Source organism: Cavia porcellus, unplaced genomic scaffold (assembly GCF_034190915.1).
Source record: "Cavia porcellus strain 051 isolate PalLab524CR breed Dunkin Hartley unplaced genomic scaffold, mCavPor4.1 scaffold_7, whole genome shotgun sequence".
Classification (NCBI taxonomy): Eukaryota; Metazoa; Chordata; class Mammalia; order Rodentia; family Caviidae; genus Cavia; species Cavia porcellus.
This window is the reverse complement of record NW_026947490.1, coordinates 17,328,815-17,344,124: the sequence shown is the minus strand read 5'-3', so window position 1 is coordinate 17,344,124 and position 15,310 is coordinate 17,328,815. Positions and strand designations below refer to the sequence as shown.

Sequence of the window (15,310 nt, the reverse complement as noted above, 5' to 3'; positions counted from 1 at the left end):
CTCTTCCCCCTCCCTGCTCAGCTTCCTCTCTAGAGCACACTTTCACTTCCTGTTGCTCCGGGCCTCCCCTTGGGAACAGGTAGGGGCCCCAGGGACCCAGCATCTGGTATCTTCACCCCCAGCTGCCACCCTTTGGTATCAGGCAGCTGCTCCCATTCAACTCTGCCCAGCACCATCCATGTCCTCCTCCCAATCCCATGGGCCCTGGGGGACATCTGCCCCCTCCTGTCCACCCTCTCCTTCCCACTGTCCCCTACTCTCCTCCTTCCAACACGCTGGGCTATAGGCAGTGGGCTGATATACTGGGCAGTGTCATATCTCTATCGCAACCCCCTCAAAAGAAAAAAAGCCAGGAATGGAGACCCTTAGAGCAAAGGGCTGTCCTCTTCATCGCCTGGCCCAGGGTACTGGCATCTACTTGTGGGCCTATGCTCAGGAATATTGGATGTAGGGATGGATTCATTCTCTCTTCCCTGGACCCCTATTGCTGAGACTGCAGCTGGGAAAGCACTTAGAGTGCTCCCCTGGTTACAGTCCCTCCTGGACTCTGCTCCTGGCTGAATGGGTGGATAGATGGACAGAGGCACAGTGGGGTGTGGCAGGTACCAGAATGTTTGTGGCAGATCCAGGCAGTGGCAGACAGATGATCCCTAGGAAATTCTTTCAGCTTTTCTGTATGTTTGTAAATTTTTATGAGACAAAATTGAAAGAAAATATTCCAGCCGCACCCCTGCCATGGTCGGGAAAGGGAGAAGGAGGGCATGTCACTTGAGCTTAGCAGATATATGTTGTGCCATAGGAATGGGCCAAGATTTTCCAGGCTCTGGATTTAGCAAGGGGTGTTACTGAGTTGGTCCACATTTGTATGGATGCCCCAGTTGTGAAAATTTGGAATGTTTCCTACCCTTGGCAAATAGCTACCCTTCCCTAACCTAAGACACACCAGCCTTTCTTAGGCTCCCCAGATGCCCCAATGCCAGCATTTTAAGAATTAAGCCCTGGCACAGCTGGGTTAGGCTAGGGCCCATTCTGTTCTTCAGGGTCTTCCCATATTGGTTGTAAATACTCTGCATTTTGGGGCTGGGGATTTAGCTCAGCGGCATAAGCACCTGCCTTGCAAGCAAGCAGTCATGAGTTCGATCCCCGGTACCAATGAAAAAGAAAAAAAAAAAATACTCTGCATTTTACCCCTGAACTGGGGCAACCTTCAATTTTATCTTCCTCTCTGCTCGAGGCCAGACCATGGCTCACAGGGTTTCAGCATCCTGAAGATGGCCTGGCCAGAGGACATGGCCTCCACAGTCCCCAGCAAGGGGCAGAGGTGAGGGCTGCTGGGTTACAGTGTTCCACCTCACGTCCCTGTCCAGAATCCCTTCCATCCAATCCTATCCCTCAAGGCCCTGAGCCCCATATCTGACTCTCTGTCCCTGGGCAGCCCCTTCTATGCCTTTAGTCCTGTATCCAACTGCCCACTTCTGACCCCTAACCTCCTGGACCCTACACATCCCAGGCTGGTCCTACCACAGACTAATGGAGCAGGTGAGATCCCTCCAGGGGTCCTCAGCACCCCAGAGCCACTTCTTCGTCTTCAGAGGACACGGGGGGTATGGCAGGTTCCAGAGCTGGATGCCCCGGATGCAGAGGCTCTTATGGCACCGTGGCCACTGGGGGTGAGTACTCCCAACTGGGGACCTGTCCAGCCTCTGAGCGATGAGACCTTAGGTCAGTCAGAAACATTTTGGGTTGCTAGTGACAAATTGGGCAAATCAAAAATGTTACACATTGATTCAAATTACAGAAAAATGGAAAAGTAAAAGCAGTTTTACAAAGGCCTGGATCCCAAGTGTCAAACATCTTATGGGTCTCTGTTCATCCCTTTTCTTGGCTTTGCTTTGAAGGGTGGGGAACTCTGGATTTTGGGGCTGCAAGCATGAAAGGCCCATTCCACAGTGGCTTCAACAACCAGGCATTGATCTCTCTAATGTAGCCAGCAGGGCAGCTGCCAGCTCGACTTCAGCTGCTCAGTGACGTCACTGCCAGCCGCTCCATAATTCCTGGGACTTCCCTCATGGTGACCCAGGGACTGTCCCAGGGCTGTCACATGTACATCCTAGGCAGGAAGCAAGGATGTACCTGCTGCATCTGTTTCTTTGATCAGGAAAAGCCCAGGCTGTGCTGATTGATACCAAATGCATGGCAGGGGACTGGGGAGTGAAATTATTCAAAGCCTACCGGGTAATACACACCCATACCTGAGAACCACTACTTGCCCCCATCCTTATCCACCTCGTAGGGCTCAGTACTTGTTTTCTCTTTTGTCTTTTTGAGACAGAGTTTCACTGTGCTGTTCAGACTGGACTTAAACTCACTTTGTAGCCCAGGCTGGCCTCAAACTTGGCAGTGATCCTCCTGCCTCAGCCTCCCAGGTGCTGGGATTACAGGCATGAGCCACCATGCCTGGCAAGCACATTAATCCTTGAACAAGGACTTCTGCAAGGAATGTGGGAGATCAATTTGGAGAGGACAACTAACAGAGCTTACCACAGCTTTCTCCCCAGGAGGGCACTGTCCCTGTCACTGGCATAATGGCTATCCTCATCTTGGAGTTCCCTCCCACCAACTCAGCAAGTGGTGTGAAAAGAGTCTGTTTGGGGCAGGGATGTGGCTCATTGGTAATATGCTTGCCTGGCATGTTCAAGGCCCTGGGTTCCAGTCAGCATGGCCAACAGAAAGAAAAGCTGGCCAAGGTGCACATGGTATCCCACTGCCAGCTCAGGCATGGGCCACTCTATGGACTGATTGCAGGGGGTTTTCCTAACAGGAAATGGGTGCCAGGCAGGCAAAAATAAACATGTATGCACACCTCCCTCAAACTGACCTTTACCTCCACCCATTAGAGTTTCCTGGTCATAGGCTCTGAGACCAGCCAGGCCCTGGTACTGAGGACTTCACCTGGAGAGACCAATATGTATCAAATCCAGAAGTTTCCTGGAGGTGAGGGCCCTACTCTTAAGCTTCCAGTCCACAGCAAATGTGTCACCAATAATTGCCAGCGTTACTTCCAAAATACTTCCTGGTTTTTCCTTTTTTGAGACAGGGTCTCACTATGTAGTCCAGGCTGGCCTTGAACTCATAGCAATCCTCCTGCCTCAGCATCCCAAGTACTGGGGTTTCAGGCTTGCACCACTGCACTCAGTCTGCCTTTCCTTCTGGCACAGCAACTTGGTGGTATTGTACACCCTGCCCCAAACCCTGCAAAGGGCAGGCACTCCTTAGATGCTCAGCATGGCCTAGAAGATGCTGTGTGACCTTCCCCTGCCATCTCTTCATCTCCTGCCCCCCATTCCCTCTGCCCCAGTACATGTTCTCCTCTGTTCCCTGAGCATGCAAAGCATGGGCCAGCTGCAGGGCCCTGGCTTCTGCCCTTTTAGCAGGGATCCTCTTCGTGGGGTGGTTAATTTTGTCTCCATGCTTAGGACCTCTACAGAACTGTAACCTTCCTTTACCCACTGCTCAGATAGCCCCCTAGACATTTTTATTCATTCCTTTTTAGCAGGGCTACTGTGCACAATTTACCTATACCAAGTTATTTACTCATCTGTTTGTAAATGGAGAGGATAGAAAGCCAGTGAATTTGCTTCCTGTTGGGCATATATCCTCAAATGCCTGCTTATAATTAGATATTCAATAAATATTTGTTTTAACTGGGTGTGGTGGTGCCCTCCTGTAATCCCAGCACTCTGGGAGGCTGAGGTAGGAGGATTTCAAGTTAGAAGATCAGCCTGAGAAACTTAGTGACTTAAAGAGATCCTGTTTCAAAATTTAAAAAAATTTAAAAATGACTGGGGACGTAGCTCAGTGTGAAGGCCCTTAGCTTCAATCCCCAGTACTTGAACAAATATCTAATGAATAAATCTTATCTGGTGGCATAAGTGGGATCCAAGGATCAAGATGAGGAAAAGATGAAGATTCCATCTTCTTGGAAGGTCCCTCTGAGGGACTTCAGGGATGGGGGAAGAGACAGCCCCAAGGAAAGAAGGCTGGCACCCCCCCCCCCGCCCCCAGTTTTTTTTCTCATCCCTCTTTTGTCTCCTCACCCCAGGTGTGTCCTTGGAATCCTCCAATCTCTTCATGCCAGACCTGCCTCATCTTCTGGCCTTCCTATCAGCCAGCAGGTACAGGTTATCCATCCACAGGGATGAAGGGAACCCTTCACAAGACGCCCACCCACAGTGCCGTCCCCTTCTGTCTTCTCAGGGATGTGCTGCCCAGAACACTGCTCTTGCCCCCTCCCACACTAGTGCCTGGAGACACAGGCACAGGTGAGGCACGGGTCTTGAAGGAAAGGTTCACCAAGGCCTGGCAATGAGACTGCACGTGGGGGACCTGACTACAGGGTGTGAAGGAGGGCAGATTTGGGGGTCAGGAGGGGCGAGGGGGTGGGAGCCTGGATTTCTTGGTCATTAGGGAAGAGATAATGGAAGGAAGAGGGAGCCGAGGAGACTCAACTCATGGACCTGAGTGAGGAAGGCTAGGAACTGAGTCTCCTGAGAGCCTGAAAAGAACAGGGCTGGCCCTCAGTCACCTGGGACACCCTCTGACTTCTGGTGGCCCCCAGATCCTCTGCAGGTGGGCAGGGCCCAAGCTGATACCTCAGGGAGAGTGTTCTCTGTGGTGAACCAGCTCTACCTGGACACCCACGGGGGCTGGGAGCTGGAGCAGACCCCCGAGGAGACTGCCCAGGACCACGGTCCAGGTGAGCAGGCGCGCATGGGCCCCTGAGGGATGAGGGCAGCGGCTCCACAGCATCCAAACCCTCTGGCTCATCCAGCCCGCAGAAACCCCGCCCCGCACCGGGTCTCCTGGGTGGAAGACCCGCCCAGCCTGCAAGTACACCAGCCTCAGCCGGCTTTGGCCAGTCTGGTGGAAGAGAAGCAGCAGCAGCAGGAGGACAACGACAACTACAGAGATGAAGAGGAAGACGCCGAGGATGAGCTGACTGCTCACATCCGTGCCCTGGCCAGGGCGCGGAGCAGCTACGTGGCCAGGCAGTCTCGGGTCCTCCAGGCACGTCTCGCCTCAGATTCCAGGGGTCCCAACAGGCCTGGAGACCCGGCCACGGAGCTGCTGCAGGATGTGCGGCACCTCCTTACAGACCTCCAGGATTACTTGGCAAAGGACCTCGACGTGAGAGCTGTCTTTGGGAGCAGGGGGCCTGGGGCCGTCCAGAAAGACAAGGATCTTGGTAATGGGGGAGACTAAAAGGGAACCCCCGCACAGGTGTTCACTGCCAAAGTCTCTGTCCCCACTGGCGTACACGCCTGTGTCCCTTGCACTCGCACGCCCTTTCCAACTCGAGACAACGGCAGCTCGCTTTGCGCAGGCGTTGCGCACGTGTGCGTTGACCGCAGTACCTTGAAGCCCGAGCGCGTGTGGGCGACTTTGTTTACACTGGCTGGGGGACTGGGGCAGGTCAGCTCCGCGGCCCCGCCCTCACCCGCTCCGCACCCTGCACTCTGCACCCCACAGGCCCTGCGGTGGAGGCGGCGGTGTGCCGCGTGGTATTCGCACCCCTCAAGCCTGCCCTGTGGACACGACTGCGCACGCTACGTGCCCAGGAACTGCGCCGACTGCGGCGGCGACAAATAGCCCTGCGGGCGGGGGCGGGGCCTGAGGGGCAGAGCCCCGCCCCCGCCCTGCGGAGCCGCATCCACGCGCGCCTCGCGCACCTTCACGCCGCGTGCTCGCCGCGCCGCAAAGTGGCGCTGCTGCTGGCGGTGTGCAGTGACGTCTACGCGGGCCTGGCCCGAGGCGAGAACCAGGGTAAAGGAGGGGCGGGGCGTTTGCCGGGCCGTGGAGTGGCCCGAGGTAGCAGGCCCAATGCTCGCGTCGTCGCGTTGAGGGAGAGGGGAGCACGCCCTAATGGCAGGTGCCAATGGGTCCTGGGAACCAAATGGAGGTGGCTGGGACACGCAGCCACAGGACTTGACCCTCGGCTTCCCCAGAGCCCATAGGGGCCGACGCCTTCCTGCCCGCGCTGACCGAGGAGCTGATCTGGAGTCCACACATCGGTGAGACGCAGCTGGACGTGGAGTTTCTAATGGAGCTCTTGGATCCGGAGGAACTTCAGGGAGAGGGTGAGAAGGCACCTCTGCCAAAGCCGCAAGAGGACTGGCGAGCGAGCTGCGAGGGCGCCTCGGGTGACCAGGGACTCCCCTTCTCCTCCTAGCCGGGTACTACCTGACCACTTGGTTTGGGGCGCTGCACCACATTGCCCACTACCAGCCCGACTCGGGCCGCGCGCCCCACGGGCTCAGCTCGGAGGCCAGCGCCTCTCTGCGCCAGTGGCACCGCCGGCGGACAATGCACGGAGAGAACCAGCCTGGAGCCCAGGTGACCGCCCATCTAGGATGCAGGTGGCAGGGAGGGTGGGACCCGTCACCCTCTGACCCAGCCTTCCACCTCGTTCCACAGGCCCAACTGCCGTTTGAGGAGCCATGGAGAGTAGGGACCATGACCGAGCCCCTTTGATGATTAGGGGTCTCAGTCCCTTTGTTACTCAAGCAAGAAGGGGGAGGCAGCTGCGACAGCAATATGTAATTTAGGGGCAGCAAGGAGGAGGGGGCCCAAGAAAAGGTGCCTCTGCCCTGCCTGTCTGCTGCCTGGCATGTGCTTCCCTAATACACGGCGCCTTATCGACCTGTCAGGACCTGGTGCAGATGTGACTTCAGTGACCTTCTCCCAGCCACCCCTGTCTAAAATGCAGCCACTCCCACCTGGCCATCCCTGTAGTAGGAGAATCATGTGCCCCCAAAGATATCCATAGCATCATCCCCAAAATCTGTGGTGAAGAGGGCTTTAAAGGGGCTTTGACATTAAGGACAAACGTAAGATTACCCTAGATTCTGGTGGCCCTGTGCAGTCACAGAGGTCCTTATAAGAGGCAGGGCTGGAGAAATAAGATTGATATGTCCAGGGACTGGGGATTTAGCTCAGCGGCATAAGCCCCTGCCTTACAAGCAGGCAGTCGTGAGTTGGATCCCCGGTACCGATAAAAAGGAAAAAGACAAAAAAAAAAAAAAAAAAAAAAAATGATATGGCCAAGAACCCAGGAAAAAAATGCCGATATTCTAGAAGCTGAAAAAGGCAAGAAATGGATTCCCCAGAAATCTGCAGAATGAAACATGTACTTTTGATTTTAGACATCTAACACCCATTTTGGACTTCTGACCTCCAAAGCTATAAGGTAATAAAACTGGTTCTTAAACCACTAACATTGTGACAATTTATTACTGTTTTTTTCTTTTCTTTCTTTTTTTTTTTTTTTTTAATCTTTTTGAGACAGGGTTTTGCTGTGCAATTCAGACTGGCTTTGAACTCACTTTCTACCCCAGGCTGCCCTCAAACTCCCCACAGTCCTACCTCAGCCTCCCTAGTGCAGGGACATTAGGGGTACACCACCACATCTGGCCAGGCAATTTATTATGGCAGTGATAAAACAAACACTCTCCTTTATTTTTTTCTAAAATGTATCATATATTTGTTTATTGTGTTAATTGTCCATAATCCTCTCTTCTGCTTAGGATAACAGTTTCCATGCAATGCAAGCCGCATGTATTATTCTAAATGTTCTAGAAACTACATTTAAAAAAAAAAAAAAACCTAAAAAGCAGATTAGAGTGTGGCTTAGTGGAATAGTGCCTGCTTAGCATGTTGAGTTCCATCCCCAGCACACACACACACACCTATAAAGAAGCCTTGAAATTAAATTTAATCATTTAATTTGACTTGATATATCCTACTTATATATCACTTGGACATGTAATCAGTATTTTTAAATTGTTGAGCTATTCAACACTCATTTAGATGCATGTGCTAAGTCTTTGAAAGCCAGTGTGTGGCCTGTACTTCACATGTCACTTTTGGAATGGCCATCTTCAGGTGCTCTTTTTATTTTTTTAATGTAGGGTCTCTCTAAGTTGCTAAGTTTCCCAGGCTGGCCTTGAATTTGCGATCCTCCTGCCTCAGCTTCCCAAAGCAGTGGGGTTACAGGTGGTGTGTCACTGTGCCCAGGTCAATAAATACTTCATGACCTAACCAATAAATAAGTTTTCCATAGTAGGTGGTAAATGTCTCCCCAAAAGATACCCTGGTCCTAGTTTCTGCCATTCATGAAGTTACCTTTTTAGAAATAGTGTCTTCTTAGCTGTCAAGGATTCAGGCTACCATGCCAGCAACCACTGGAGCTGGAAGGCAGGGGACAGACAGTTCCTGGATTCAACCCTGGAGCCTCCAGAGCTCAGCCCCACCAACACCTTGATTTCTGCTCATGCATGCTGATTTCAGGCCTCTGATCTCCAGAACTGTGAGAGAGATTTCTACTCTTAAGCCACCAAAATTATATTCACCTGTCAAAACAGCCACTGGAAACTAATAATTTCTCAGCTCTTAATATACAAAAAAAAGAAATATAGGAGTCAAACTGATGCTCTACTTACTCATTTTTTAGCAACAAGGGTCCTTGATTCTTAGATACTGGAATTAACTAGAAAAACAGGGAAACTCACCTAGTTCACCTCACCTAATGCACTGCTGTTAAAATACTACATTTTAAACTGGTGTGGTGGTGCATGGTTGTAATCCCAGGGTTCCGGAAGGCTGAGACAGGAGGATTGAGAATTGGATCCCAACCTGGGCAACTCAACAATTTAGGGAAAATCTGTCTCAAAAAAAAAAAAAAAAAAAAAAAAAAAAAAAAAAAAAAAAAAAAAGAGATGGGGAAAGGAGGAAAAAAGAAAAGGACATAAATGTGTATATAGGTACATAAAATAGCTACAATGACTATTCCATTAATTCTATTAGTTCTTCGAAAAGAACTGTTACTATTCATGATTAAATCAGTTTTGCATATCTGGAATCTAAACCTTTTGAAGATAACAATAGGCAATATAGCAATCACTGTTAATTTCCTGTCATATTATTATTATTATTATTATTTGTCTTTTTCCTTTTTACCAGTACCGGGGATCAAACTCACAACTGCCTGCTTGCAAGGCAGGCACTTATGCCACTGAGCTAAATCCCCAGCCACCTGTCATCTTTGAAAGCCTATGTTATTATTATTTGGGGTTGGTTGTTGTTTGTCTCTTGCTTTTTTTTTTTGTCTTTGGTTTTTTGTTTTACTTTTCTGTGTCATTTTTCTCTTAAATAAAAAATAAATAAATTATGTCTGTGAAAAAAATTTAAAAATAAAAACTTAACATGAACCAGGCATGGCGACATACCCCAGCACTTAAGTGGCTGAAGCAGGAGAATCTTTTTGAATTCAAGACCAGCCTGGGCTACAAGGTAAGGTCAAGGCCAGCTTGAACTGCATAGTGAAACCCTGTCTCAAAAACAAAAACAAAAAGACAATAAAAAGAATGGCCACAAAAGGTACATTTTACAGGGGGAGGAGGCAAGGAACAAGCATGTTAATGGGTATAGTGCTGCAGTTGGATAAGAGAGATCATTTCCAATGTTGTGCAGGACAGTGGAATAACTGTGGTTGACAACAATTAATTGTGTATTTCAAATAGCTACTAGAGCAGATTTTCAGTGTTCCTTACAAAAAGAAGCAATATTTGAGAAGGCAGATATGTCAATTACTTGATCTGATCATTACACATTTCATACATACCTTATGATACAAGAGTATATTCCATAAATATGTACAATTATGTCTCTCTCTCTCTCTCTTTTTTTTTTTTTTTTTGGGTGCCAATGATCAAACTCATGACCTTGAACTTGCCAGGCAGGAGGATCTTATGCCACTAAGCTAAATCCCCAGTCCCTGTACAACTATGTCAACTAATTTCTTTTAGAAAATTAAATTTTTATATTTTAAATAATCAAAATTTTGTAATTTTAGGTGTGAACTTTAAAAGTCAGGAAATAACTTTTTCTTTCTTTCTTTCTTTCCTTTTTTTGATACTAGGGATTGAACCCAGGGCTTTCTCACTGGAATACATCTCCAGCCCTTTTAAAATTTATTTATTTGTCTTTTTGAGACAGGGTTTCACTATGCAATTTGGGATGGACTTGAACTTACTTTGTAGCGCAAGCTGGCCTCAAACTCAAATGGATCCTCCTGCCTCAGCCTCCTGAGTGCTGGGATCACAGGTTGTGCCACCAGGCCTGGCTTCACAATTGTTTTGAAACCTAAAAAAATTTGAGGGCACTATTCTGGGCAGGGAAGCAGGAAGCAGTTCTTAGGGGACTGTCAGATGGGGGTCTCCACTCCTCAGTTCCTACAGAACTGAAGGACAGCCAGATTCCAGCAGACCAAAAAAAAAAATCCCTCTCCTTCTTCCAGGAAGAGAACCCTAGGGAACAAGAGACCAGGGAACAAGAGACCTGCCAAGAATTTCATTGTGTTTATTTAATTATGTGTTTAAGGCTTATTTTTATTTTATTTTTTTGTTGTGTTGGGATGGAACCCAGAGCCTTCCACATTACACGCAAGCACTTTCCCACTGGGTTATACCCTGTGTGTACCCTGTGTGCTATAGCCTATATTTATTTTTAATATATGGCAAAAAAATAAAATGTACTGTCTTAACTTTTAATTGTTCTTATTTTAAATTTTTCATTAAGTTAAAAGAATGAAGTTTAAACTCTTCTTTTTGGATGCTTTTTGTTTGTTTGTTTTGTTTTGAGACAGGGATTCACTATGTAGCCCAGGCTGGCCTCAGATTTACAGCAATCCTCCTGCCTCTGCCTCAGCCTCCCAAGTGCTGGGATTACAGGTGTGCATCACCACACCTGGTTTAACTTTTTTTTTTGTACTGGGGAATTGAACCCAAGGCCTTTACACTGATCTATATCCACAATCCATTTTTAAATTTTTCTATTCTGAAACAGTCTCACTAAATTTTCATCAGCTCTGAGATTACAGGCATGGGACACCACTGCTGGTACTCTTACCTGCTTTTAACTATGGAGCAGTACTGTTAATTGATTTGCATCTTTTAAAAAATCTCTAGAACTAGGGGCTGGGGATTTAGCTCAGCAGCATAAGTGCCTGCCTTGCAAGCAGGCAGTCGTGAATTCGATCCCTGGTACCAATAAAAACGAAAAAGACAAAAAAAAAAAAATCTCTAGAACTTTTTCATCTTGCAAAACTGAAAATATACCCATTGAACACAACTCTGCCTTTTATCCTCTCCAGTTGCTGGAAACCACCAATCCACTGTGTTGTGCTGTGCTGTGTTGTGTTGTGCTGTGTTGTGCTGTGCTGTGTTGTGTTGTGTTGTGTTGTGCTGTGCTGTGTTGTGTTGTGTTGTGTTGTGTTGTGCTGTGTTGTGTTGTGTTGTGTTGTGTTGTGCTGTGTTGTGTTGTGTTGTGTTTTGAGGTAGTTTCACAACACAGCCCAACCTGGCCTAGAACTTGTGATTCTCCTGCCTCAGAAAACAAGAAACAAAACAAAGCAAACAAAAGCAAGCAAACAAAAGTTCCACGTTATTATTTATCTACTGAAGTACTACATAAAAGTTAATGGTTCTCAGGAGCAACTGGTTACAAGGTGCAAATTCCAGAAATAAACTCTGGCATATATGCGCAAATGGTTTTTTACAAGGGTGCCTAGAACATTTGATGGAGAAATAACAGTCTTTATGTCAAACAGCATTGGGAAAATTGGGTGAATATTGACATACAAATGGCAGTGGTCAAGGGTAGAGCGCATGCTCCATATCGCCCTCGGTTCAGTCCCCTGTGAGCAAAAAAAAGATCAGACCCTTACCTCACATCATATATAAAAATGAACTCGAAGTGAATCAAGGAGCTAAATGTAAGATCTAAACCAATAAAAACTCTTACAAGAAAACTGTGAAATAAGAAATACCTGTACATGTGCCTGTGTCTGCCCCGGTTCCCTACACAGAGCCCCAGAAACCCTCCTCGCGTCCTGGCTGGTAGGAAGGTCACCTGTTCTAAGGAGGAGTCACCAGCAAGACCAAGCCATGATCACAAATTTGGAACTTCCAGTGTGCAGCCCTATTCTTTAGAAAACGGAACTAGCACTGTCAGTGATGTCTACTTACGGAAGCTGCCACAGGAACTCCTGAACTATGGGCTTCAGAGAGCTTCCAGACTGGCAGACTCCCTGTGAGGAGGGTGCCCTACACTCTGCAGGTGAAAGCCCCTGTGCTCCCTGTCTGTCTGTTCATCTGACTGTTTGTCTGTACTCTTTGTCACTTCTTTTAGGAGTACTGATGCTCCTCAGTTTATGTTGGGGTTATGTCCTTACAACCCTCCCACTCTTGAGATGCCACAAGGTGAAAATGTACTGATCACTGCAACCTCACTGAGCACCCCATGATGCCGCACGGTGCCCCATCACTTCCCCTCATGATTTTGGGGCTAACTGGGAGCTGCACTCAATGCTGCTGTATTGTACTGCATAGTGATAGCCCGGGAAAAGCATGGAATTCAAAATTTGAAGCATGTTTGGGTGTTGTGGTGCATTGCCTGAAGATTCTGGGAAGCTGAGGCCGGAGGCAAGTTTCTGAGCAGCCTGGGCAACTTAATGAATTAATGAAACCCTAGCCCAGAATAAAAAGCACTGAGGATGTACCTCAGTAAGAAGGCTCTGAGCTCAATGCCCAGTGCCACAAAAAAGCAAAACAAAATTTGACATGTAGATCTCTTGAATGCAAATAGCTTTTGCAGCACTATAAGATCAAAACATCAGGCAGGGGTATAACTCAGTGGTGGAGTGCTTGCCTAGCATGCTGGAGGCCCTGGGTCCCATCCCCGACAAACAACAAAAGCAATGGCAAACCAGACTCAATGGTGCACTCTGGAGTTTGAGGCCAGTTTGGACCACATCATAAGAACCTGTTTCAAAAAAACCCAATCCCCTCCCCAACTACAACAACAAAAAACTGGCTATTTTGGTACATACCTATAATCCCAGCACTCAGGAGGCTGAGGAGGATCTCTATAAATTTGAAGGCACCAGCCTGGTGACATAGAGTGGGTCCAAGGTCATCCTGAACTACATAATGAGACTCTGTCTCAAAAAAAAAAAATTGTAAGTCAAATTGTAATCTGGAGGCTGTTTAGACACTCCTTACTTAATGACTAGGTTGTGTGACAATATCATTAAATGAATTGGTCACTAAACGAGGAATCATATATAGTATGTACATTACAAAATTCAGAATGAAGAAATGTTCAAAAGAAACTCCAAATTGATGCCTTTGCTTTTATTTGCTTAAGTCTTGCATGCAGTAATATAACGTAATGTATAACAAAACATAAAACTACAGCACCTGACTGTACAGTACAATCAGCTAATTGCAGTATTTGCCAGATGTGGTGGCACACACCTGTAATCCCCTGTAATCTCAGGAGGATGAGGCAGGAGGATCCCTGGAGTTCAAGGCTAGCCTGGGTGGTACAGGGAGCACAAGACAAGCCTCAACTACATATCAAGATCTGGTCTCAAAAAAACAAAAATGAAAGAAAATTACAATACTGTATAAACAATGTGTACTACACACACACACACACACACACACACACACACAGGGCAGGTCATAAGTCTGAACATTCATTGAACAGATAGGTCTTTAAACAAGGAATATCTGGGTGATAAGACAGTAAACCTCAGTGCTTCCCTAAGTTCTGTGAGTCAGCTTAGCAAATTAATCACATCTGAGGAGTGGGTTGTGGAAATTTCCAAACCAGCCTGTCAGAAGTGCAGGGGACATCCTAGGACTCGTCCTTAGTCCTGTGGTGAAAGTCCTCCTGTGGAGCCAGTGTGGGTTCTGATGCTATCTCAGGTAGAGTCAGAGCGGAGTTAAGTTACAGGATGCTCCTGCCACTGGCTGCAGGACCGCCTGCCATGTGGTGGCAGAAGTGTCTGTGAATGGTGTGGGTGGAGAAGGACAGCACCCCAAAATTTAAAAACATAGGGGGAAAGCATCATGACCTTGGATTTGGCAACAACTTCTTGGATGGATTAGATATCAAAAGAACAGGCACCAAACGAGAAACAAATTGCTCTACATCAAAACTTAAAATTTAAAACTTCAGGACTGAGGATTTAGCTCAGTGGCCCAGCACCTACCTGGCAAGTGTAAGGTACTGAGTTAAGATTCCTGGCACAAAAACAAAACAAAACAAACAAACAAAAAAAACCTGTGCATTATCCTGGTGCAGCGGTGCACTTTTGGCTATTTGGAAGGTTGAGTTGAAAGGACTGTAAATTTGAGGTTAACCTGGGCCAGTTAGTAGGAACCTTCCTCTCAACGCTGGGGAGTCCGAGGCCTGCCTGGGTTACAAAATGAGTTCAAGGCTAGCCGGAACAGCATAGTGAGACTGTCTAAAAAAAAACCTACCTCAAAAACCAACCAAAAAGAAAATACTATATATAATAATAAAAGGAAATTATTGAAATAAAACTGCTTTTATGCCTTGAAATAGCACTTATAAGTATTTATCCACTGATACAATTGCAAATGTAAAAATTATTATAAGTACCAAGTTGTCACTACAATACCATTTGTAGTAGCAAAAACCTGGGGACAGCTCAGTGCCCCCACAAAGTAGATTATAGGACATGCTCCAAGAAAAACTATCCAGACATTAAAAAGAATAAAAAGCATGGCTATAGATATGGCTCAGTGGTAGAGGGTTTGTCTAGTATGTGTGAGATGCTGGCTTCAATCCTTAGACCTAGGAGGGGAGCATGGAGCGGGGAGGAGGAGGAGGAAGGAAAAGTGGAGGATGAGAGGAAGGAGAGGGAGGAGGGGAAGGAGGAGAGGAAACTGCTTTTGGGAACATACAGTGCCTATACTTTGGAAAACAATGATGTTGACAGAGAACAGGCACATGACCCAGTAATCTCTCTCCAAGGTGTGTGTCCCGAAAACTCCCACACGTGGATATAAAGCAGATATCATTAGCAATGGTCAAAGTGATAACCAAATAATTAGACAGTTCCCAAATGCCCACCATCAGCAACATCAATAGATTGCTGTACCTCGAATATTTTCAGTAATGAAAACCAGTGAACTAAGAGGTTTTTTTTTTTTTTTTTTTTTTTTTTTGGTACCGGGGATTGAACTCACAACCTAGTGTTTACCAGGCAGGTGCTTAGACAGTTCCCAAATGCTCACCATCAGCAACATCAATAGATTGCTGTACCTGGAATATTTTCAGTAATGAAAACCAGTGAACTAAGAGGTTTTTTTTTTTTTTTTTTTTTTTTTGGTACCGGGGATTGAACTCACAACCTAGTGTTTACCAGGCAAGTGCTTAC

At 47.2% G+C, this 15,310-nt stretch overlaps 1 protein-coding gene across 4 annotated transcripts; it reads left to right on the top strand.

Annotated features, from left to right (window-relative positions):
• The first annotated feature begins 22 nt into the window (after positions 1-22).
• Positions 23-7,274, top strand: Rinl (Ras and Rab interactor like). Of its 4 annotated transcripts, XM_013149730.3 has the most exons (12): positions 24-79; positions 1,235-1,321; positions 1,511-1,670; positions 2,898-2,994; positions 4,103-4,175; positions 4,258-4,322; positions 4,619-4,756; positions 4,832-5,245; positions 5,530-5,823; positions 6,006-6,137; positions 6,230-6,393; positions 6,475-7,274. In XM_013149730.3, exons 2-12 carry the CDS (start codon positions 1,272-1,274, stop codon positions 6,529-6,531), a joined length of 1,644 nt encoding a protein of 547 aa, XP_013005184.3. In that variant the 5' UTR covers positions 24-79; positions 1,235-1,271; the 3' UTR covers positions 6,532-7,274. The 4 variants fall into 4 exon arrangements, with proteins under 4 accessions (XP_063108788.1, XP_013005184.3, XP_063108786.1 ...); XM_063252716.1 differs by having other exon boundaries at positions 6,230-7,274; XM_063252718.1 differs by lacking the exons at positions 6,230-6,393; positions 6,475-7,274 and having other exon boundaries at positions 23-79; positions 5,530-5,652; positions 5,693-6,083.
• Positions 7,275-15,310: the final 8,036 nt, after the last annotated feature.